We start from the raw sequence: 20,628 nt of genomic DNA on the forward strand, positions 1-20,628 counted from the left end.
TATCAAAGCATTGTCCTGTTATCAATTGAAAACTGATTTGTATATATTGTAGATTCAAGAACAATAAGGTGTTTTTGGTTTGGGTCCCTCGTCGTTTGAGAACCGGCGAAAACCAATACAATTGCCAGAAAATTATAAACATCAAAAATTACTATACAGCAATCAATAAATCCTAACCTCAATCCAGTAGAGCAACCATCAAAGAATTGTCCTATTGTCAATACAAACCTAATTGAGTCTAATGTAGACTTAAGAACAATAACATCTTTTGGTTTTGGTTCCTTGTATTTTGGAAATATAATTGCCAGAACAAAAGAGAGATCAAAAATATGTGAGTCTCAATTTATTCATTAAAATCGATAACTTCAAAGGTCACAGTTTTACTTTTGGCTGATTGATGGGCCAATGTTAAGGCATCGCTAATTAACAAATCATGGAAGAATGTGCACTCTGGATGATGTGCTTTTAGCCCAGCTTTTTGATAGGTTGAGCGGACCCAATGGATCTCAAATAAGTGAGGCAGAAGCTCAAAAATGGGCTGCTGGTGGTGCCTAAAGCGAGTTACAAATATATGATGTGTTAACTGACGAGGAGATTGTACAAGTGGCAATGTTTGAGGTCGATGAGTGAGTTCTCGCCTCCAAAAATGTTGGAAATTCAGAGGCAGTAGGAGCTTTAAACATTTCTTTGAAATGGACTGAAAATATCGGATTTGATAGCCACGAAGTTATGTTACTCCGTCGAATTAGAGACTAGGCTTTTGCATTGTACAATCACATTTTTGTCTTCATGCTTTAATGTAAAAATATTATATTTAATTATGACATACTATAATCTGGACGCCTCGATAATCCGGAAAGGGTTTTGTTTTTGCTTCTCCGGATTACAGAGGCCCCAGTATAATCGTGAATGTATTTTTGAAATGTTTACATGTTGTTTATTATTTTTAGACTCTCGCCGAACAAAAGGCACGTCTCAATCGAGTTTTATTATCTCTCTTATGCAAAATGCCTACAAAGCAAGTCCTCGACGTTTCGTATCTTTTAGAAGGAGGACGTCGGAGGAAAAAACAAACCGATAATGCTACTAGTAAATAATAGATAATGTTTCATCGGTTATTAAAATGGGTGATATTTTTAGATATTTTCTATTATAGACCAGTTGATTGAAAACGAATTTTTACTTTCAATTTCTTAAAATTTGTTTTAGAATGATAAGGAAAAAAGTAATCAATTCTAAGATTAATTTTTTTTATATATGTATATGTATATATAATATTTGAATGTAATAATTTTAATTCGTATCAACTGGTCTTAATTATGTTTAAAGCAGAGATCTGCAATTGATGTTTTAAATATTATTGAATATTTTACGAGAGCTTAATCCATAGAAAGATTTTTCACTTTCTAATTTGTTGATTCATAAGAAATGTTGTTGAAGGACAGTTTAAAATCACGGAGTTGTAGTTAAAGCGAATTTTACTTTTTTTTAAAGCAAAAATATGTGAATGAAAATAATTCATTACGAAAAAATTGAAAGCGTCCTAGCCCAACGAGAAATTGTAAAATAACATTCAACCCTTGATCGAACATTCTCATTATAGATAGAAATTTTTTCATGGAATAATTATCATTTTTCAAAATCAGATTTTTTTCCAAAATAAATAATAAAAAGTTGAAGAAAAATTATTTACGAATATATAAATATTCTAAATTGGATTATTCTTGTTATTTGAATCACTTTTTATGGATTAACTCGTATTGTTTTCATGAATAGGTGATATTCTAACAACATCAAATATTATAATTTCAATTATAATTTCCTCTCTTTTATAATTAAATTTCGAAACACTTATTGGTGCACTTTGTACATTGTTCTGTTTTTTATCTCACTTGGTAATTTTAATAACTAGTCATAGTATTGTTAATAAGTTTTTTTATTGATGAGCACATATATTATTTATTTGTATAGAGAAAAAAAATTGTTGCTTATATTTTCGTGTTGAAATTGCATCTTATATTAGGTACAAACTATTTACATTTTTTATATATACGCGATGTCTATCGACAGATAACTTGTATGTAATTGTTTATTTACAGGGTGAACTTTCAACATTAACACAAATTTTTTTCAAGCTCTATACAGTAAAGGTTCAAATATAATTTTATAACAAGTTTGGATGTATTTAATAATTTCACATATAATAATTTTAGTCAGTGTTACTGTTTGCCAACATGGTAGTTGTTTTATTTATTAATCTATGGATCGATTCCTTCTACTACCGAAGTGTATATGTGTAAATACCAAGAAATCGATGAAATGGAACAAAATCGAACAGTTTGAAAGAAGTTAAGATTATCATAATATGTATAAGAGAGAATTGACAACTAAAAAGAAACCAAATAGCCTACATCCAGGTTTGTTGGACGCCGATGGAAAACTAATATCCAAAAGCTCAAAGCTTATAAAGATGTGGAAGACTTATGCAGAAACTTTCTGAATATTGAAATTAGTGTGCAAAACAGAAAATCAGTTTCTTGATATTTTGACCACCTTTTTTAACACCATCTATTAAAGAGGAAATATTCCAGAAGACTAATTGCAGTCAACCTTCTATCCCTAAAAACCACATAAATCACATAACGAAGTTTTTTACCAAAATTATACCACCGTCGCTCAAATAGTGACATAAACCAAAAAAACAGTCTATCGAGTTATAAGGGTTTGAAATTAATTCTAATTTCGATTTTCACTTTCCGGATGATGAATTAAAAACTAATAAGGTTACCACAATAGTAATTATGTATGTGACATTATTTAAGATAAAATTTTCTAGCATCAATGGTTCAGTGAAAGAGATTTTCTTCAAATTTCTTGACATATACTATTTGAGCGATATATCAACTACTAAGAATGCAATTTACGAATTTACGAAAAAATTTATGAAGGTATTGAAGGGTTCATCCTGTATAAACCCCAATAAAATTCTCTAACATACTATTATGCATACTTTAGGTCTTTTCATCTTAAACAGTTTTCCCTTATCAACAGCTCCCGTACTTGAACGGTTTGGTTTGTAAAAAGGTTGACATCTTCCGATGTAATAAAAAATTATTTGATCATTTCTTATAAAGCCTAACAAGTGCCGTTAAGTTAGACTGAAATAATTTATTATTTGAAAAGACCTATATTTACTATTTTTTTTTAGGGCATACTAATTTTTTATTATATTGAATCGCCTTTATAGACATACTTTATACTAATTTTTTTATTGACAAATTTGTTGTAATTTTTTGTAAATAGGATTTTATTAAAAGTGATTTTTGATAAATGATTATCATGGAATTGTAATTTTTGTAAAAATTATATTTATTTCTTTTTCACGACTTTATTGTTAAGATTTGTTGCTATACACGGTGGATTGAAAATTATTTCTGTAAATGGTATATTTTTGACAAAACAAATTCCCAATACAACCATTTTGTGTATTCAAATCAATTCAAACTATAGTTTTAATTTTTTTGTACAGTGTAATCACTTTAATTCGTACACAACTATTAAAATTTATGATTCCAATAGAACTGGTCACAAAAACGTGAAAAGTTTGTGTCAAACATTGAAAGATTACATAGAATGTTCCAATTTTTCATTATTACTCAATTTAATCGATTAAAAGTGTTCTGATCAATTCAAAACTATTATTTATTGCTAAAAATCAAAGATATACTATCATCATCTTTACGGTCTCTTACAAGTACCATCCAGCTTGCTGCACCAATCTTTGTAGCACCTTCAAAGACCCCGTCTCCATCTTAGTCTTAGTCTCCCTATTCCTCTACTTAACGTTGGTATAACCTCAAAGTTCTTTTTTGTGGGCACGCTGTTGTCAATACGTGCCACATGTCCTGCCAATCTTGATTGTTATTGTTATGTCTCTGTTTCCTGATCCTCTATAAATGTTGTAAATCTCAAAATTATACTTTTATCATCCTTCATGTTAGAGAAATTAATTTTTATTCCAAAACACTTTACTCATGTCACTCTAAGTATATTGCTAGAATTTCACAATTAATATTTAACCGACTTCCAATTAATTTAGTCCATTGAACACTTGCACACCAAAATACACGGATTATTCGAATTACCCCGGTAAAAAGTGACCATTTAGGGGGAATTATGGTATTAAAATTTTTTATACATTTCAGTTATTTTTGGCGGCATTGTAGTATTTTATTTCAGGGTTTTATCATGATTATGAAAAACGTGATCGCCTAGAGGTTAGGTCATCAATTCCCTACTTTGAAATGGCTGAATCAAATTTGAGGGAAAATGCTTTTTTTTCAATTTTCTTGACATTCATTTCAAACTATCTACACTTACGGATGTGAGAAGTGGAGTTTCTTTTTTCATCGAGTTTTTCGCTCAAGTTTCTTTCGGTCTTTTGTTTATAGTAGTACCTCAAGTAATTTCTTCCCTATGTTCCCAATCGCTTTATTTATTTTGTCCATCCAAGTCTTCTTCTGTTTCTCGTTCTTATAATCTGACTTCTAGTATTCTTCTCGTTATCCATTCCTTACTTGTTCTTTTTACATGTCCAAATCTTCTTAGTTGATTTTCTTCTATGTTCTTCTTCTACAGGTTTTGTATTCAATATTTGACTGTAGTATTTGTTTTTGACGTGATCTAATCAAGTCTTGATCTCAATTTTCCGGAGGAATCTTATTACTGTTGTTTGTACCTTTTTCCTGTGTCTTTCGGTCATTGACCATGTTTCGGAACCATATATTAGTATGGTTATAATTGGTCTTTTGTGAATTTCTACTCTTATATTCCTTGTTTCTGTTATTTTTTTCTCCAATTTCCAACTCTTGATATTTGAATTATTTTATTTGTTCTATTTCCCATTTTGACACCTGCACTTCTGTTTATAATCTTGGTTTTTTCCATGTTTATGTTGATACTATATGGTTGTACAATTTTAAATTTTGGTTTAGTGTTTCTTCTTCCTCTGCAAACATGACCAAGTCATCAGGATATTGTATTTCTGTTAGTATATCTTTGTTTATTTTCCATTGCCCTACTTTATAGCTTTTCAAACTGGTGTTTTTATAGCCTCTTTGAGGATTATTGTGTATAGCAGTGGACTTGATATACAATCTTGTCTTACTTCATTATTTGTTTCAAATGTTCTTTATTTTGAGCTCTGACTTAGTTTTGGTTGTTGCTATACAGATTTCTAATGCCTCTAACTTTTGGTTTATTCCTTTCCTATCTTCCATAGGTCTTCTCTATTTATTATATCGAAGGCTTTTTCAAGATCGGTCTATTGCTTTTGTCTACTGTTTGTCTCAGTATGAATATCGCGTTTTACGTGCCCCTATTGGGTCTAAATCTAAACTAAATTCCTTCTAATTTTCCCCTCAATATCTTTTCTATGATTAATAATTTTTAATGCTAAAAAAAGAATATAGCAAAGCTTCTGGTTATTTTTACCACATAGCAAAATTTTCAAAAGGTGAAAGTCATAGGACAGTTAAACATGAACTGAGTGTCACAATTCACCCCTATTTTACTCTTTGCATAGATGAGTGCTGTTTCATGAATTTGTTTTTACCACAAAATAATTTATGAGACAAGTTATAGAGATTGAAAGTTATTATAGGTAGTGCCACATTATATATACATTTTCTATATGATTCTAACTTCGGGAACATTGGATCAATTCCAAATTTACAAAATTTCAAAGGTACTTCTAATCCAAACCAAACTAGAAAAAATTTTAAGAAAAACCAGTGTTATTATCCCTATAGTATGGAAAATTTATGTTTTTACGCCCAATATGTAAGAAATTTATTTTTTCTTGTGATACACTGTACGAAGAATGCATTTATGTTTGCAAGATAACTACTGTGAAATTTTTATATTGTTGTAGACATCCTGTATACGTTGAAAAAGGGTTTTCCCTTATTTACGAAATGGTATTATTTGTATTTATTTATATAGCTGTGTATATAATTTCTTTAGGTACCTATTATTTATATCATTTAATTTATTTCTAAAAGAATGGTAATTGTTCTTGCCTGATTGAAAGTAACAATATAATAACACTATGTTAATATCACAGTAGGATATATATATATATATATATACTTTTTATGATAAATAAAGTTGTTATATTTTCTGAAAAACTTTTTGTTTTTTAGTCCACTCCTTATGTAGAACAGAAAAAAACTGAGAAAAATTTTATGGTTACAATATGGGAAAAATTTAGAATCTTTAAAATAATGGTGGTACGATACTCTTTAACGATATTTTTGTAAAAATGTTTTTACTTTACAAGCTATAACCGAAAAACAAAATACTATTTATTGAAGGTCTCTAACTTTATACTACAATGCTCTGGACATCTAAAATTTAGTAATTTTGAAAACTAAACCAATTTATAACATTCTCGATGTACGACTTGTATTGATAGTGATCGATTTTAATAAGTAGAGTGAGAATCAAACTCAATCAAATGGAACTATTATTAACCAAATAAACTTGAGACGGTCCTATTGTAGATCAAATTAAATATGGAGAAGCTTGCGAATGATAACAATGATCATTTTTGACTCACTTGTATTTAGAAAAATAAAATTTCGTAAATAAAAAAAAATGGGACAGCCTTTAGACTCATATTTATTACTGCCCGTAAAAGAAAAAAAATTGATAAAACTCTGCAATTGGAGCTATATTCGAAAATCTATAGAAAAATGAGACATACTGTATATTGATAATTTTTGATTGGAATTTAAATCGAAAAAAATTACACTGAGTTCTGAATCTTGGAATTGTTCTTCTTAAGGAGGATTTCCACTGAATAGACCAAATCACAACTATGTCGATTTCCCTACAGAAATTGCAGAGAAATTAGAAATAAAAAACTAGAGAGAAACAGTTCTATATTATAATTAGAATATAAACTGAATAACACATTGTAAAAATATATTTATATTTTTTATAAATAATTAAATAATTTTGTCACTTCATTGCCCAGTCAAAAAAATTTAATAAACCCTCTTCTTAACTAAGTGCTTAAAAAGTTTAAAAAGATCAGATTTAAATTATATTATAAACATAAAACACAATTACTGGAATGCAAAAAAGTCAATTTTTTTCCAACAAATCTATTTTTTATCTGACTAAAACAGAAGATAAAGTATATACCTTACACTTCATTTTTGAAGAATTAGAACCGATATTATAAAGATTGAAAAGGAACTGTCTTCTTTAAAACTACAATCTGTTAAATTAAAACAAAAACCTCCGCGGGCTCTAACTACAGTTTATACATGATTTCTCATACTTTGAATTATATTGTCGATAAGTTCTTGGGAAAAATTGTCCCGGTCCTCCACCAACGCCAATTTAAACTTTTCGATATTATTAGAAACTGGATTTATTTTTCGAAACCCCTTTTTCTCCGGTAGTCCCCGACATTTTGTATCAAATTCATATGTGGCGGTCGTGGTCACTAGTTAATTAAGGTAGTCTCTCACTAAATGACAGTTTCAGTGAAATTTGCTTGTTGATATCTGTCTCTCCACATTATTTCCCTCTCATTCACTCAATAAAACATGACTTTACAAATTTATTCAAACTCGATGCTCCCGATCGAATGCTAATCTTGCTATACCATGATCTATGTAGAGTTTTAGGACATTTGTTGCCACCTAAGAAATTAGCCCACTTCATTCAACCGTCTTTTTAACTTACACTAAAGTTACAAACTTCTGGACTATTTCGGATTTGAACAGCTATATGGCGACGGTTGTAAAGTCTGCATAACTATAAAACAGTCATCTAAGACTAATTGTCCGACTTGCGCCTTGTCCTCGTCAGTGCAGTCTCCTTATAATGTCGAACGAGTCTATGAATCACCGATATTGAAACACCCAATCAGAACTAAAGGCAAGTCAGGAGAAGACTACATTTATTTCAATTTAGAAATTGATTAGATCTTTTTCTATTAAAAAAAATATGTACTAAGTTGCTATAACATATGTAAAAAGAAAAATTTTAATAAAAGAATATTTTACCATATATGCCATGGACGAACAGAATGATTTAAATTTAAGTATATCAATAAAGAAATAATGAACAAAGTTATGAAAGTAGATATAGATTAAAATATAGTCATATATTTCCTCTTTTAGTTGCTTTAAATTAAAAAATGAGAATATATAAACAGAGAGCTTATTTAGGATAATCCAAAATAGCCTGCATTAAATCATTACCAGATATTACTCTATCGCTCAAAATATAAATCTGAGCTCCTGTTAGAGTCTCTAATAAATTACAAGCAGCTATTTCTGCAAAAGTAACTCCTCCTATTATATAAATAAGAACTACCCTTGATTGTAAAGGATATCCTTTATCGACTATCAACAATGGTCCTAAAACCTCCAGTTTTGCTTTAATTTCATCCTTGGGGACTGAATTCAAGATCATACCAGCTATTTGGGTTATCAAAGGTATGTAACAACCAGCGAAAACATAACTAGCACATGTGGGAAACTTGAAATTGACTTTTGAAGGGTCGGCAGGTATTTGTTTCATATTTTTTGCATTTAAATGATAATTGCTTGAAGTAAATTTTGGGATTTTTAATTTTCCATGTAAATTTAATGTAGAACTAGTTTTAACAGGTTCTGGAACAAAACCAGCACTGATCAAATTGTAAAAAGCAAACCCATAATGGAATCCGAATTGATAGAGAAATTTTAACCAAAACTGTTTAATTTCGCTTTCACTTAATGGTTGAAAAAGACATAATAAACAAAATAACCTTAGAGTTAACAATTTATCATTTTCAGTATTTAAAAGTTTCTCAAGGTAATTCAAATTGGAACTTCTTTCAGTATCCTGTACAATATTTTGTTCTATAAACTTTTGAACTTCATATCTGGGCCCTAGTATATTAATTATACTTTCAGCTGCAAGTAAATGGTTTGTTATGTCCTTTTTTTTAGTCTTAGCTGCTTGTAATTGAGTTTGTACATAATGTTTTATTTCATCTAATGCCATTTCCCTAGAATTCATTGTTTCTGTCCTTAACTCTTTTGTCAAATGACTCAAAACTGAAGTAACTTCTGTGAAGAATCTATTTTTAATGTCACAGTAAATTGTGTCTTTTTTACTATCTAAACTGAATTTTATCGGTTGCATTTCTGGTAAGGGATTGCACTTTTCATCTAGTTTCTTTATATCCTCTTGTTTTTTCTCACAAATACCAGAGTTGACTGAATATACTTCACTTAGTAATCCAGCATATGTACCTGGTGTGAGTAATGCACTAGTATAATCAATGTTTCTATCCATTATTATCAATGCCCCAAAATCAGATTCCAATCTATCACTTTCCCCTTTATCTTCACAGTACTGGTCAAACTGAGATAACAATGATTTTGAATACTGACCAAGTGTTACAATAAATCTAGGTTTTCCAATAACAAAACTCAGCTGCCACAAACATTTTGATAATACAGGTAGATATGTTAAATTCTGATGTACGAATAATGAACTATATATATTTGGAATTTCTAAACTCAGCAAACCTACATCTAAATAAATAGGCATCCACTGAAACATATGTATCCTTATAACACTGTGGAGTAAACCTAATTCTTCTAATTCGTTCTCATATGAACAGTTATAAGATGGTATCACAATAATATGAAATTTATTTTTTACTGGTTTCTCAATATCGTCAACTTGAGATCGTATTTGGCACACTACTTGTTTAAAGAGTCTAATATCTGAATATATCATATAAAACATACAAGCTCCTTCAGAACTTGGACTTATTGACTCCAACTTGAATATTTTTTCTACGCCATTTCCCCTACAAATCACACGTTTACGGGATAATGAAAAAATAAACGATTCAGTACGTACTTTAACCATTTCACACCACAAACTTTTTCTAATGGTCTTATTAAAGATGATTCTATTATTAAAAATTTTTTGCTCGAGACTAAGTTTAAGATTCTAGAGAATTGAGCTTTTGAAATTTCTTGTAGTGACGATAATTTTTTTGACACTTCCATTTTTATACAAAATTTTTAAAAATTTATTTGTGTTCAAAACACAAAGTACACATAACCTAATGATAAACGTCATAATCTTCTTTTTATTTAATATGTACCCTTAATAATTGTGGTTACCTACTAAACAGTATACTATTTGCTAATATGAAATTTCCTTTTAATTGTATGATTTTTTTAAAAATTAATTAATTTTTTATAAATTAGTCGCAAATATCACAGCATTTTTATTTATGAGTTAAATAATTTCACATTCAATTAATTTCAACCTTCTTGTTCGCCTTCTTCACCTTCTCCTTCACCTTCTTCTCCACCTTCTTCGCCACCTTCTTCGCCACCTTCTTCGCCACCTTCTTCGCCACCTTCTTCACCACCTTCGCCGCCGCCTTCGCCACCACCACCACCTTCACTAATGCCAAGCATTTCCAATAATTGGTTTATTGCGTCTTTTACGGGATCCCAAACTAAATTAACTATTGTAAAGACGTACCACAAACTATGCATACATGGAGGATGTTGGTAATATGTTAAATCGGACCAATCAAGATCCATAAGCGTCGGAACGGGCTCTTCAGCCATTTCATTTAATTTAGTTGCACTAAATTTGAAAGTTACAAAAAATTTTTTTGCAGAATTAACACTTACATTTGGAAGATATTTCAAATAATTATATGTCAAATAATGTCAAAATTACTGAGAGATCTTGATTGTTGTTTTGACATGGTTTTAAAAAGGTAATGTGGGTTAATTCGAAACACATACATTTTTGACAGGTGATTAGTGGCTTTCTCTTGCAAGAATTGCTTTTCTCGATTGAGTATCTATAGCTGTTTTACTCATATACTTAGAAAAAGAAAACTTATAACCAAAAAGAGGTCGATTAATCCACGATCAAGCCACGCTTTACAATAGAAGTCAAACGTCAGCGTTCTTAGAAAGATGTGTTGTCATAATACTGTCATTTAAAATTGGTGTCGTTGTCATTAAATGTTGATGTTATTTTCACTCTTGAATCGGACTCTTAGAGAGAAAGACGTGAAGTTTAAAAACGTCGTTTTCTTTTTGTTCCTTTAAATTTTGAAGAAATATACTATACATTATGGCACCTAAACAAAGAATGCGTATTGCAAACGAAAAAGCCATGAAGAATGTCACTTTAAGAGGAAATGTGCCCAAAACATCTGTAAGTATAACTTACCATATTGTATATAAGAAAACTTATAACATAATACACTAAAACTACTTTATGTTTTCTATAAACATCATTTAAATAATAGTTTAATTTGTTGAATTTATTCTGGATTGATAACATATTATATCAACCATATGGAATTAATTGTATTAACAAAAACCACTTAAATGACGTATTTGAATAAGATAAGATCATAAAGTATTACTTGATTTTAGAGAGTACATATTTTAGGATTTTGAAAAAAATGTTTCTTATCCAAATCAGTCTTGCATACATATTTCTTATTAAGAGTCTTTGGATGTACTTGTAAATTTATAATTAGGTAAATAAATTTATTTGCAGAAACCAAACCAAGATGGGCCAACTGTGGGACCATGGCTTTTGGCACTCTTTGTATTTGTTGTATGCGGATCAGCTGTTTTTCAAATAATTCAATCTATTCGCTTGGCTTAAAAATAAGTGTATATTAACCAATTTCATCATAAAATTATCTAATTGGGGCTTTAATATAATTTTTTTTCAACTTATTACCATGCCGTTTTTTTTTATAAAAAAGTATGTGTATATATTTGTTGTAATGTCATTAGATTTTACAAATATTCAGTTATATGCACTTGAAAATTTAATTGTAAACTTTTTAAACATTTTACCATTCCAATGTCATCATTTGCATTTATGTAACTGAATCTATTTTTTGAATATAATGTAATTTTTGAAATACTAGTATTTATTTCTATGTCCAATTTCCTTTCATTTCTTTAAAATTTCTTAACATTTTCACTATCCAACACTCAGAAAGATGTTTTTGTACTATGTGTATTTAGCATTGCTTAAAAAAATTCTTGGGCTAAACTCCAATTAATATCATTAGGAAATATAAAGAGGAAGCTAAATACGTGGAGAGGAGTGTTGAGAAAAATTTTTGAAAGGATATGTGTGGAGCAAAGTGATTGGAGAAAAAGAAAGAATGCAGAAATTAAAAGTTTATATGGTCAGGCAGAGATCAAATGTATAATAAGGGCAAGATTATGTTGGTTGAGGCATATAGTCGGAATGGACGAAAATTGGGTGAAAAGAGCCCTTAACGAGTGGACCTAGTGCAAAAAGAGGGCGTCCATTTAGAAAATGGTTAGATGTATATAAAGAAGACTTACAGAAGATAGAGAAACCAATATTCTAATCTATTAATTGCCATAGCAAGTCTATTAATTTGATAATGGAATTATTCAAATGACTACTTTCAGAGTATGCCATTTTTTCAAATTTTGTTATAAAAATGACAAAAAAAATATTTTATATCCTATTTCGCTCGACTTTCGTAAGGGGGGTTACTTTATGATTTGATTAGATAGCTGTTTTAATAAATATCAGATTTGAATATAATTGATTATAAATTTTTAGTCTCACCCTTAAGGAGAGGCAACCAATCATACACTCTGGCGAATTACATGGAGAAGACTATTTATAGTTTCTAGCATCGCTCGGTAGATGGCGATAAAATCGTGAAATCGTAGAATAAGTAAAAGTATTGAGGTTTCATTTTAAAAAATAGGTATTTTATCTATGCGAGTCGCATAACGGGTTGCGGATATGACAGGCCCAATATGAGTAGACCATGCGATAAAAATTAATGAAGTAATTGAATTGACTGGGCTATTTTTTAAATGATTTATTTCCAATAGATACTTCCTTGATGATGTATAAAGAGGATGAAATTAAAAGTTAATGGTAAGCAGAGAGAGTTTGGAGAAATTTTTAATCGCTAGACATATAATTTATAATACCGAAGCCGATATGTCTGAAATGATGATTTTTTTATGTGGTTCGTGTCTGAATTTTTTGTTGCCTACCCGGTAGGTTCGAGTATAGTTTCTTATACCCAACATAGGGAACGCGGTAGTAATTGGATGACAGGTGACACAGAGATCGGTAACGTGCACTAACGTGGTTCTAAAGAACGTTTTCTGCACAGATAACCTTTATACGGTTTTCTGTTTTATTTTATTTTTCTAAAATAAACTATATTTTTATAAAAAAGGTCCACAACCATCATTTACCTGAACTGTTCGGAAAAATACGAAAATTTCAATTTTTTTCGATCTACCTAAAATATGTCGCACTTTTTTAATGTTGAGAAATAAAGAATAAATTATAAAACGACTCTTAATTTTTGTACTGTTAGGTATAATAAAAACAAAAATTCCAATTCTACAATAATTTATAATTTGATATAAATTACAGTGATTTAAGATGACTAATAATGATAACTTTAATAACGTCTACTTTTTTTATCATCCCTTACAGGGAATTTACAAATTACTATACACATAACATTTATCATTTTGACGGTTTTCTTGCAATAAAACAAATTCTATAAATCAGACTTCAATATAATAATTTAATTACAATAATTTTGAATTGGTCAATCCGATGGAGATATATTTTGAGCTGCCGCTACCAAAGTGTCATGGATTTCTTTAGTATAAGAAACTTGCGCAGTTGCTGTTGCAAGAAATTGGGGATATGTTAATGTATTGTCATTAAGACCTAAACTTTCAGTTTTTGTTGGTGCTACAGGTAGATTTAGAAACCTATTGCTGCTTTCTTGTTGAGACAAACATTTTAAAGAAGTTTTCTGGAAATATAAACAATTCATACTAAAACTCGATTCATCATTATCTGTTAAGCTCAAGAAGGATCAACTCTATCTTATTCAATACAATAAAAATATCTTACCAAGTGGAGTTCAATTTGATCGCAAATGGAATAAAATTCTTCCAAGTTTTTATCAAAACGAGGTATTTGAACATCAACACCTTTCCTAAAATAATAATTTTGTTCCTTTATAAAAGTTGTGAGCAGCGGAATAATTTAAAGCAAAAAAAAGTTTTGTTAATATGTTAAAATTCAATTACTTCATTTTATACTCACTGTGAGCCCACATCTACTTGACTATTCTGGTTTAGAGTTTGAGCAGAAGTTTTTATTGTGTTCTAAAAACGAATTCGCAACATGAAATATAAATTTATTGTCACTCATAACTTCCAATGGTAAAGCTACTTAGAGACTTACAGAAAGAGATTCACGTAATGGTCCAATCAATGATTTTATTTTGGAAATATTATCTAGAGGTTGCTGTTGTTGTTGCGGCTGCTGTTGCTGTGGTTGGGGTTGTTGAATTTGCTGTTGCATAAGGGGTTGTTGAGGATTTTGCTGCTGTTGTTGTTGCTGCTGCTGTTGTTGTTGAAGCAGAATATTCATCATATTGAAATTACGATTGGCACGTAAATTAGAGAAAAAATACAAATTTTTATGAGAAAGTAACAAACTATAGTAATTAGAAAAGTTATATCCCTTATTTCACCTAAACTAAATGAAAGTACTATTTTCTATATCAACAATAACCCCCTCAAATGGCTTCCTCGTTATGTTTATTCAACCAGTAGTTTATATGGTTTACTTTAAGGTGTCTTCTCATGTTGATGTCCGACACTAGTTTAGAGCGTCAAATCTCAAAATTTCGCCTAGAACGCCATCTTAAATTGCTGCAGCGTTAAACTTCAAAACCAATAGTCTATTAATCTAGATCATAGAGATTAATAAATTTTAATGTAAAAAAGAAGAAGCAAACCCCTCATTTATCCATGATTTATCAGATTAGGAATAATATCATATGGCTATTTACTCCGAATAATAGTGAAAGGGATTACTTTTCGAACAATTTTGCAACTCGAGATTAAGTTAACTATCGATCATAATCTAGCTTAAAAGAAACAGATCACAGTGGAACCCACATTGTTTGACGAATGACATTTTGACATTGGCAGTAATGACACATTTTTATTACACTAGCCTCATGCTTGGTAGGTGGCAGAACTTAATTTGTGTTGTCAAGATTTACGTACAAATTGACCTTCTTTTTGGTGTATCTTCTGGTTGGAATTCGTTGGATAACGTTTAAACACGACTATTGCAGAACGGAGAGAGTTGTTGCGGAATTGTCTGGCTCAATATGTTCACATGGAGCGGATTAAATGCGGAGCAAAATATGCGTCATGAACTTTCATGTCGTGACGCATGCGTCAAGGAGCTGATTGGCTCTCGCCATTCCGCAATAGTCATGACCTACGCCATCTGATTGAGTCCTTACTTTGTATGTATGACCATAGACATCTATGGTTTAAGCCGAAGTTTTTCGGTAAACGCCACCTATAAAACATGAAAAAAGTCGATATCTGTGGTTTAAACTGATTTTTAGATCATGATCAAATTAACACTTTCAGAATTTCCGTAAAGCTCCTTTTAAAATTTTGTCTCTACACTAAAAATTCATAATCACACTTATAGTCAAATGTTACTTGCAACAATTTTTCAAAATAAATAGTGCTACATAACAAGTCAATAACACGTGCAAATTATGACATATCTGAGCCTAACTTCATTTTATTCAAATTTCAAGAAGTCAATAAATTTTTTATTTTTTTTTTTAAATAATACAAATTAAAAGGTTGGGCAATTGTAATGTGTTACAGCATATAATATGTCTCGTCATCCATCACCATTAGACAATGAGCAATGTAGGCAATGTTCTAGATTTTCGGATTATGTGAAATCTGCCACAAAGAAATCCAAAGAGAATAGTCAAAAAAATGTGAGTAAAAGTTATGATTAAAACGTTTCAAAATCAATTTAATATATTGCTTCTACCTATTTTAGGGAAATGAGGAAAAACCAATACGAGAAGATTGTCCATTAGATAAAGATGGACTGGGTAATAAATCTTGGGGATTACTTCATACAATGGCAGCTAAATATCCAACGAAACCTACACTTCAAGATGAATGTTCAATGAAAGAATTTTTTGCACATTTTGCTAGATTTTACCCTTGTGATCATTGTGCTAAAGATTTAAGAGATGAGTAAGTAAGATAACATAAACTAAAATATAAAACTTAACAATGTTTCATCACATTTTAGATTAAAAATAGATCCTCCACAAACGAAATCTCAAGATGAATTGAGTCAATGGTTATGTAAATTACATAACAAGATAAATGTTAAAATAGGTAAAGAAATTTTCGACTGCTCAAAGGTAAATGAGCGATGGAGAGATGGTTGGGCAGATGGCTCTTGTGATTATTAGGTTTAAATAAGAGAACCATAATAGTTTTTAAGAAGTCAAATATTTTGTGATATATGTAATTGAAATTAGAAAATATATATACATATGTTTTATTGTGTCATAGAATGATGTCCTTTGAAAAGCCAATCAGGCGCTTCGGCTTGGTCATTAGGCAAGCTGTAAGCAAGTGTTTCTACCACACCTATGTGAGCGCTGGGCACTCACAGATGATGTGGTCCGCAATTTGATCCTTCTCCATCTACCTGCAGCACTCTAGGTCGTCTATGATGCCCATACTGTGGAGATGGAGTCTTAGAGACCATGTCTAGAGCAGTTGTTTGGTAGGAAATGCAAAAGGGCCATATATTTGTGTATTTGTGCCTTAGCTTGTCTCATGCAGTTATCTTTCCATCTCTGCAGTTTGATGGATTTGCAGATCCCAGTTTAGCTTGTAGCTCATCAGTTCTTATACTTTCTTTAACTTTAGCACTAGTCTGAAGCATACCATTTAGGCCGTTATGGCAGCTCTAGTTTCCGAACAGATTCCTGTGGCGTCCATTGAGTATCATACGTCTACTTTTCATAACAGCAAATACCTCGTCTGTTTGAGGTTTCCCCAAGCTTCTGATAATATTAGACTTGCATCTATGCTATTTTTTTTTGTATCTTCTCTGTTCTCAATATTGTGAAGCATTTGTTTGTACATGGAAGTTTACTGTACTGTGATTTTAAAACTTATCACTTGATCCATGGGCTCTAAAACAGAAGTGACATTGGGCGATAAAAAGACAAGTTTGATGCATTTTATATTGGAGACAATGGGGAGAGCGGGACAATTCTCTACTAGGAGGAAAATTTTGTTTCCTCCAAATTTTACATTTGCATCCCAGTTAGTAAAAAGTAAATCGTTTTCAGGTCATAATAAAATCGCTGGTCAATGAACCACAGAAGAATTTGTTCAAATATTAATGACTAATAAAAATCAAGAGTATTTTAAAAAAACTTTTTATAAAAATTTTCACCAGCAAATTATCCAAGTACTTTCCATGCAATATAAATTATTTATAAATACGAATCAGTACCGAACGGAAAGAGTTCAAGTGAATCAAATAACTTATCCTCTTCGGCATCCTCTTCCAAAGAATCTTTGTTACCAAAATTTTTGTGTGAGCCCCTTTTTAATCTATCACTTTCACCGATAAAATTTTCTTGGTTATGTTCAGATCCTTCCATAGTGTCAAGTAATATATCAGAATTTATAGATTCATGTTTATCTGTTATTGTGGTGTTACCAATTTTGTTGTCCCCTGGATTTAAATCATTATTACTTGCATCTTGTTTACCGAATATTGATTTCCCTTTAATTGTATCCAAATAACTGAAATTTTCAACAACGTTTTTTGTTTCTGCTTTGTGTTCAGAATTATCAACCATCCAATTGTTGAATCTCTGTTGTATGATAGTAGAGCCAAGCTCTTCATATTCAGATTTTGTTACTAAAACATATAAGTTGTAAATGGAAAAAAGAAAATATCTAAAATGTATCATTGTCAAATTTGTTATTAAATTTCACATCCAAAAAAATAAGTACTAAAATAATTCGAATTAGTAATACATTCATGTAAGGAAATATATAAAATATTCAACACTTTGACTGCCAACTTCAAAATAACTCATAATTAACCTCCCAGAAGAGTTTTTTTTTTACATAATTTAAGTAAGGACTAGAACTTTTTGGAAAAGGCCTTCATATTCTATTCATTCATTCATATTCAGTGATAACTTTATATTCAAATTAGTATTTCTAATGATACAATGTGACTAAATAAAATTGTGAAAATTTCCTTAGCATTCAACGTGTTAAAAGTAGGATTACTGAAAACACTGTTTACTGTTTCTGACATTGTAACTTAGTATAAAAACAAAAAATATTCAGAAATTGAGGGCCAGAATACAACAAACAACATACATGTATAATAATATTTAAAATGTTGCTTGCAAAGGAGGTAATCAAGTTTTTAATAAAATCTCGTTTAAAGGTCAACAATCCAGAATAAATGCAGAGATCTTTATTAAGAGGGAGTGAAAAGAAAAAGAGGTCTTCCAGAGAAAAAAAGGATAGAAGCATGTAGAGAAAATCTAGAAATAGTAGGAATAGAGAACTAGTGTTAAGCAGCCATAAACAAAAATAAAAGGAGGAAAATAGTAAAGCAACTCCAAGCCTTGGACCAATAAAGCCTGTTGAGCTGTTTTTTTTTATATATAAAAAAATGCCAATTTACCTAAAAATGATTTAAAGTTGGGGAATTTTAATAAGGCGCCTCCTCCCTCCCAACTGTAAGTAATAGGATTCTCTGGTAAATACACAGATATTTCCCATTCTTGAGGCAACTGTGATCGTAGTTCTGCATACATTCGCTCTTTAAAACCTGAAGAATTTTTTTATATAAATGAAAAAAAAATGTATTTTGATTAAATTTACCAGGAAATTTACAATTTCCACCAACTAGAACTACATGTTTGACTAAATCTTCTTGTTGATTTTTTGGACAACAATAAACTGATTTTACAATAGCTTCTGCAATACCCATACTTTTCATTCCAATATCAGAAGGATGAAAAAGAATTTCAGGTACCACAAAACGTTCGTTATTTAAACGTAATATCTGGCAATTTTCCTCTATTTCCTTCTGGTTTACATTATTTGGATCTTGTATATAACCTCTACGAATATTATTAAAATCGGGCAAAACATAATTTTTCACAATTTCATTATTTCGTTTGTTGGCAGCTAGTTTTAATTCTTGTATAACATTTTCTGCAACATAGCAAGTATCTTCTTTTACTTGATTTATGACATATGTTTCTTCCATTACGTTATACTGTCTATAGGAAATCAGATCTTTCAAGTGATTTGTTAATAATTTTCCACCTACATTCAGTCTTTTGATTCCTCTCAAATATTTTTTTCCATTAATATAAGGGACAACTTGGGTGAAACTAAACCCTGAGTCAACAATAATACAAGAAGCATTTTCTGATAAATTATGTTCTTCTGTGTATCTCAAGGTAGCTAAATCACTAGGATTTAGCCTAAACATAGCAGGAACTTCATATTCTTCAAAGAATATTTCATCAGTACAATCTTGAATAGATTTAAAGTTAAATAATGGTTGTGTCATTATTACGGGTTTGTCTTCTACTGGATATAAATTTTTACTAAATATATGATCCCACACCGGTTTCTGTACATCCCATTTTGTAATATATCCTCTTTCACAAGGCATAAGGAAATACAACCCTGAACAATCTCTACATTCATTAATTTGATTACCTACGAGAAAAATTAATCAAATCAAAACAAAAGGAACATTTTTTTATATACCTATAAATAATCGTTTCCTCTCAGATTTTGCTTTCATGATGCAGTTAGGTATAAGATCAACTTTATCTTTAGACAATCCTACTTTAATATTATATGCTCCATTATCGACTATCAAAGCGGACATACTTTCCCGTTTTGGACTAGGTTCTATATTAGCGCTACTTCTACGACGCTTCATTTTCGTTTTATCAGTAATTTTCGAATACATTTTTGGTTCACTCATTGTAAAAATATATATGTAGTCATGAAAATCTATTTACAATTTTTTTGCTCGTAAAGAACTTTTTGTAAGGTTAGAGCAAACTTCAGAGTATATGAAGAGGTTACGAAATGGCCGTCGTGGGGTAAGCAAATGCAGCTTCTCTGTGCATTTATTGCATTTTGAAGTTATTAGTTGGTTGTTAGCTCTCATTATTTTCATTTTTACTGCTTAAGGCTTTATTAAAGATCTGCTACTTAAATAAGTGCAAAATTTCATCCCGGAAACGTGGCTTTGCTATTTTTTTTGCGACTATGCAGTGTTGTACTTAGTATAAGCGGTGAATTGAAGCTGAAAGATGGGTTTTAGCACACGATTTTAAATTCCACTAAGCACTCACGACAACCACGTTCATGACCACGATCTTTCCCGTTGGCTTACGAGGCATTTTGAGCTTTGAGATAAGTATTAGCTATTGACAAAACAGAAAAAATAAAACAAAAGCCTTAAGAGGTTATGTTATCATTTGTAAGTCATTGAATTGAATCCCATATGCCATCAAAAAATGAAATATATTTTCATGGTCGCTTGCGACCACAACGACCGTAGTCAAACTGCCGATCGTGGGGTAAACAATTTAGT

At 30.5% G+C, this 20,628-nt stretch overlaps 6 protein-coding genes across 9 annotated transcripts in view; 3 read left to right on the forward strand and 3 right to left on the reverse strand.

The window, feature by feature from the left end:
- LOC130448924 (histone-lysine N-methyltransferase ash1) overlaps positions 1–6,188 on the forward strand; it is a 134,941-nt gene extending 128,753 nt beyond the window's left edge. For all 4 annotated transcript variants that reach the window (XM_056786528.1, XM_056786530.1, XM_056786531.1 and 1 more), the window contains one exon: positions 951–6,188. In XM_056786528.1, coding sequence (XP_056642506.1) covers positions 951–1,097 — 147 coding nt within the window. In that variant the 3' untranslated portion in view covers positions 1,098–6,188. The remainder of the gene's footprint in view (positions 1–950) is intronic.
- Positions 6,189–6,927: 739 nt separating this feature from the next.
- On the reverse strand, positions 6,928–10,206 carry LOC130448925 (vacuolar protein sorting-associated protein 33A). The gene is made up of 2 exons (XM_056786533.1): positions 9,940–10,206; positions 6,928–9,886 (listed from the first exon to the last, which is right to left on the reverse strand). The coding sequence occupies exons 1-2, from the start codon at positions 10,089–10,091 to the stop codon at positions 8,239–8,241; spliced, it is 1,800 nt and encodes a 599-aa protein (XP_056642511.1). The 5' UTR covers positions 10,092–10,206; the 3' UTR covers positions 6,928–8,238.
- Positions 10,207–11,037: 831 nt separating this feature from the next.
- LOC130448926 (stress-associated endoplasmic reticulum protein 2) lies at positions 11,038–11,998 on the forward strand. Its single transcript, XM_056786534.1, has 2 exons — positions 11,038–11,271; positions 11,623–11,998. The coding sequence occupies exons 1-2, from the start codon at positions 11,188–11,190 to the stop codon at positions 11,731–11,733; spliced, it is 195 nt and encodes a 64-aa protein (XP_056642512.1). The 5' UTR covers positions 11,038–11,187; the 3' UTR covers positions 11,734–11,998.
- A 1,444-nt stretch (positions 11,999–13,442) lies between these two features.
- LOC130448927 (mediator of RNA polymerase II transcription subunit 29-like) lies at positions 13,443–14,823 on the reverse strand. Its single transcript, XM_056786535.1, has 4 exons — positions 14,353–14,823; positions 14,212–14,273; positions 14,017–14,101; positions 13,443–13,915 (listed from the first exon to the last, which is right to left on the reverse strand). The coding sequence occupies exons 1-4, from the start codon at positions 14,542–14,544 to the stop codon at positions 13,703–13,705; spliced, it is 552 nt and encodes a 183-aa protein (XP_056642513.1). The 5' UTR covers positions 14,545–14,823; the 3' UTR covers positions 13,443–13,702.
- Positions 14,824–15,503: 680 nt separating this feature from the next.
- Positions 15,504–16,528, forward strand: LOC130448931 (FAD-linked sulfhydryl oxidase ALR). Its single transcript, XM_056786538.1, has 3 exons — positions 15,504–15,931; positions 15,997–16,199; positions 16,258–16,528. Exons 1-3 carry the CDS (start codon positions 15,821–15,823, stop codon positions 16,421–16,423), a joined length of 480 nt encoding a protein of 159 aa, XP_056642516.1. The 5' UTR covers positions 15,504–15,820; the 3' UTR covers positions 16,424–16,528.
- A 116-nt stretch (positions 16,529–16,644) lies between these two features.
- LOC130448929 (actin-related protein 6) lies at positions 16,645–20,524 on the reverse strand. Its single transcript, XM_056786537.1, has 5 exons — positions 19,788–20,524; positions 18,885–19,736; positions 18,685–18,831; positions 17,485–17,898; positions 16,645–17,158 (listed from the first exon to the last, which is right to left on the reverse strand). The coding sequence occupies exons 1-5, from the start codon at positions 20,008–20,010 to the stop codon at positions 17,115–17,117; spliced, it is 1,680 nt and encodes a 559-aa protein (XP_056642515.1). The 5' UTR covers positions 20,011–20,524; the 3' UTR covers positions 16,645–17,114.
- Positions 20,525–20,628: the final 104 nt, after the last annotated feature.

Source organism: Diorhabda sublineata, chromosome 9 (assembly GCF_026230105.1).
Source record: "Diorhabda sublineata isolate icDioSubl1.1 chromosome 9, icDioSubl1.1, whole genome shotgun sequence".
Taxonomy (NCBI): Eukaryota; Metazoa; Arthropoda; class Insecta; order Coleoptera; family Chrysomelidae; genus Diorhabda; species Diorhabda sublineata.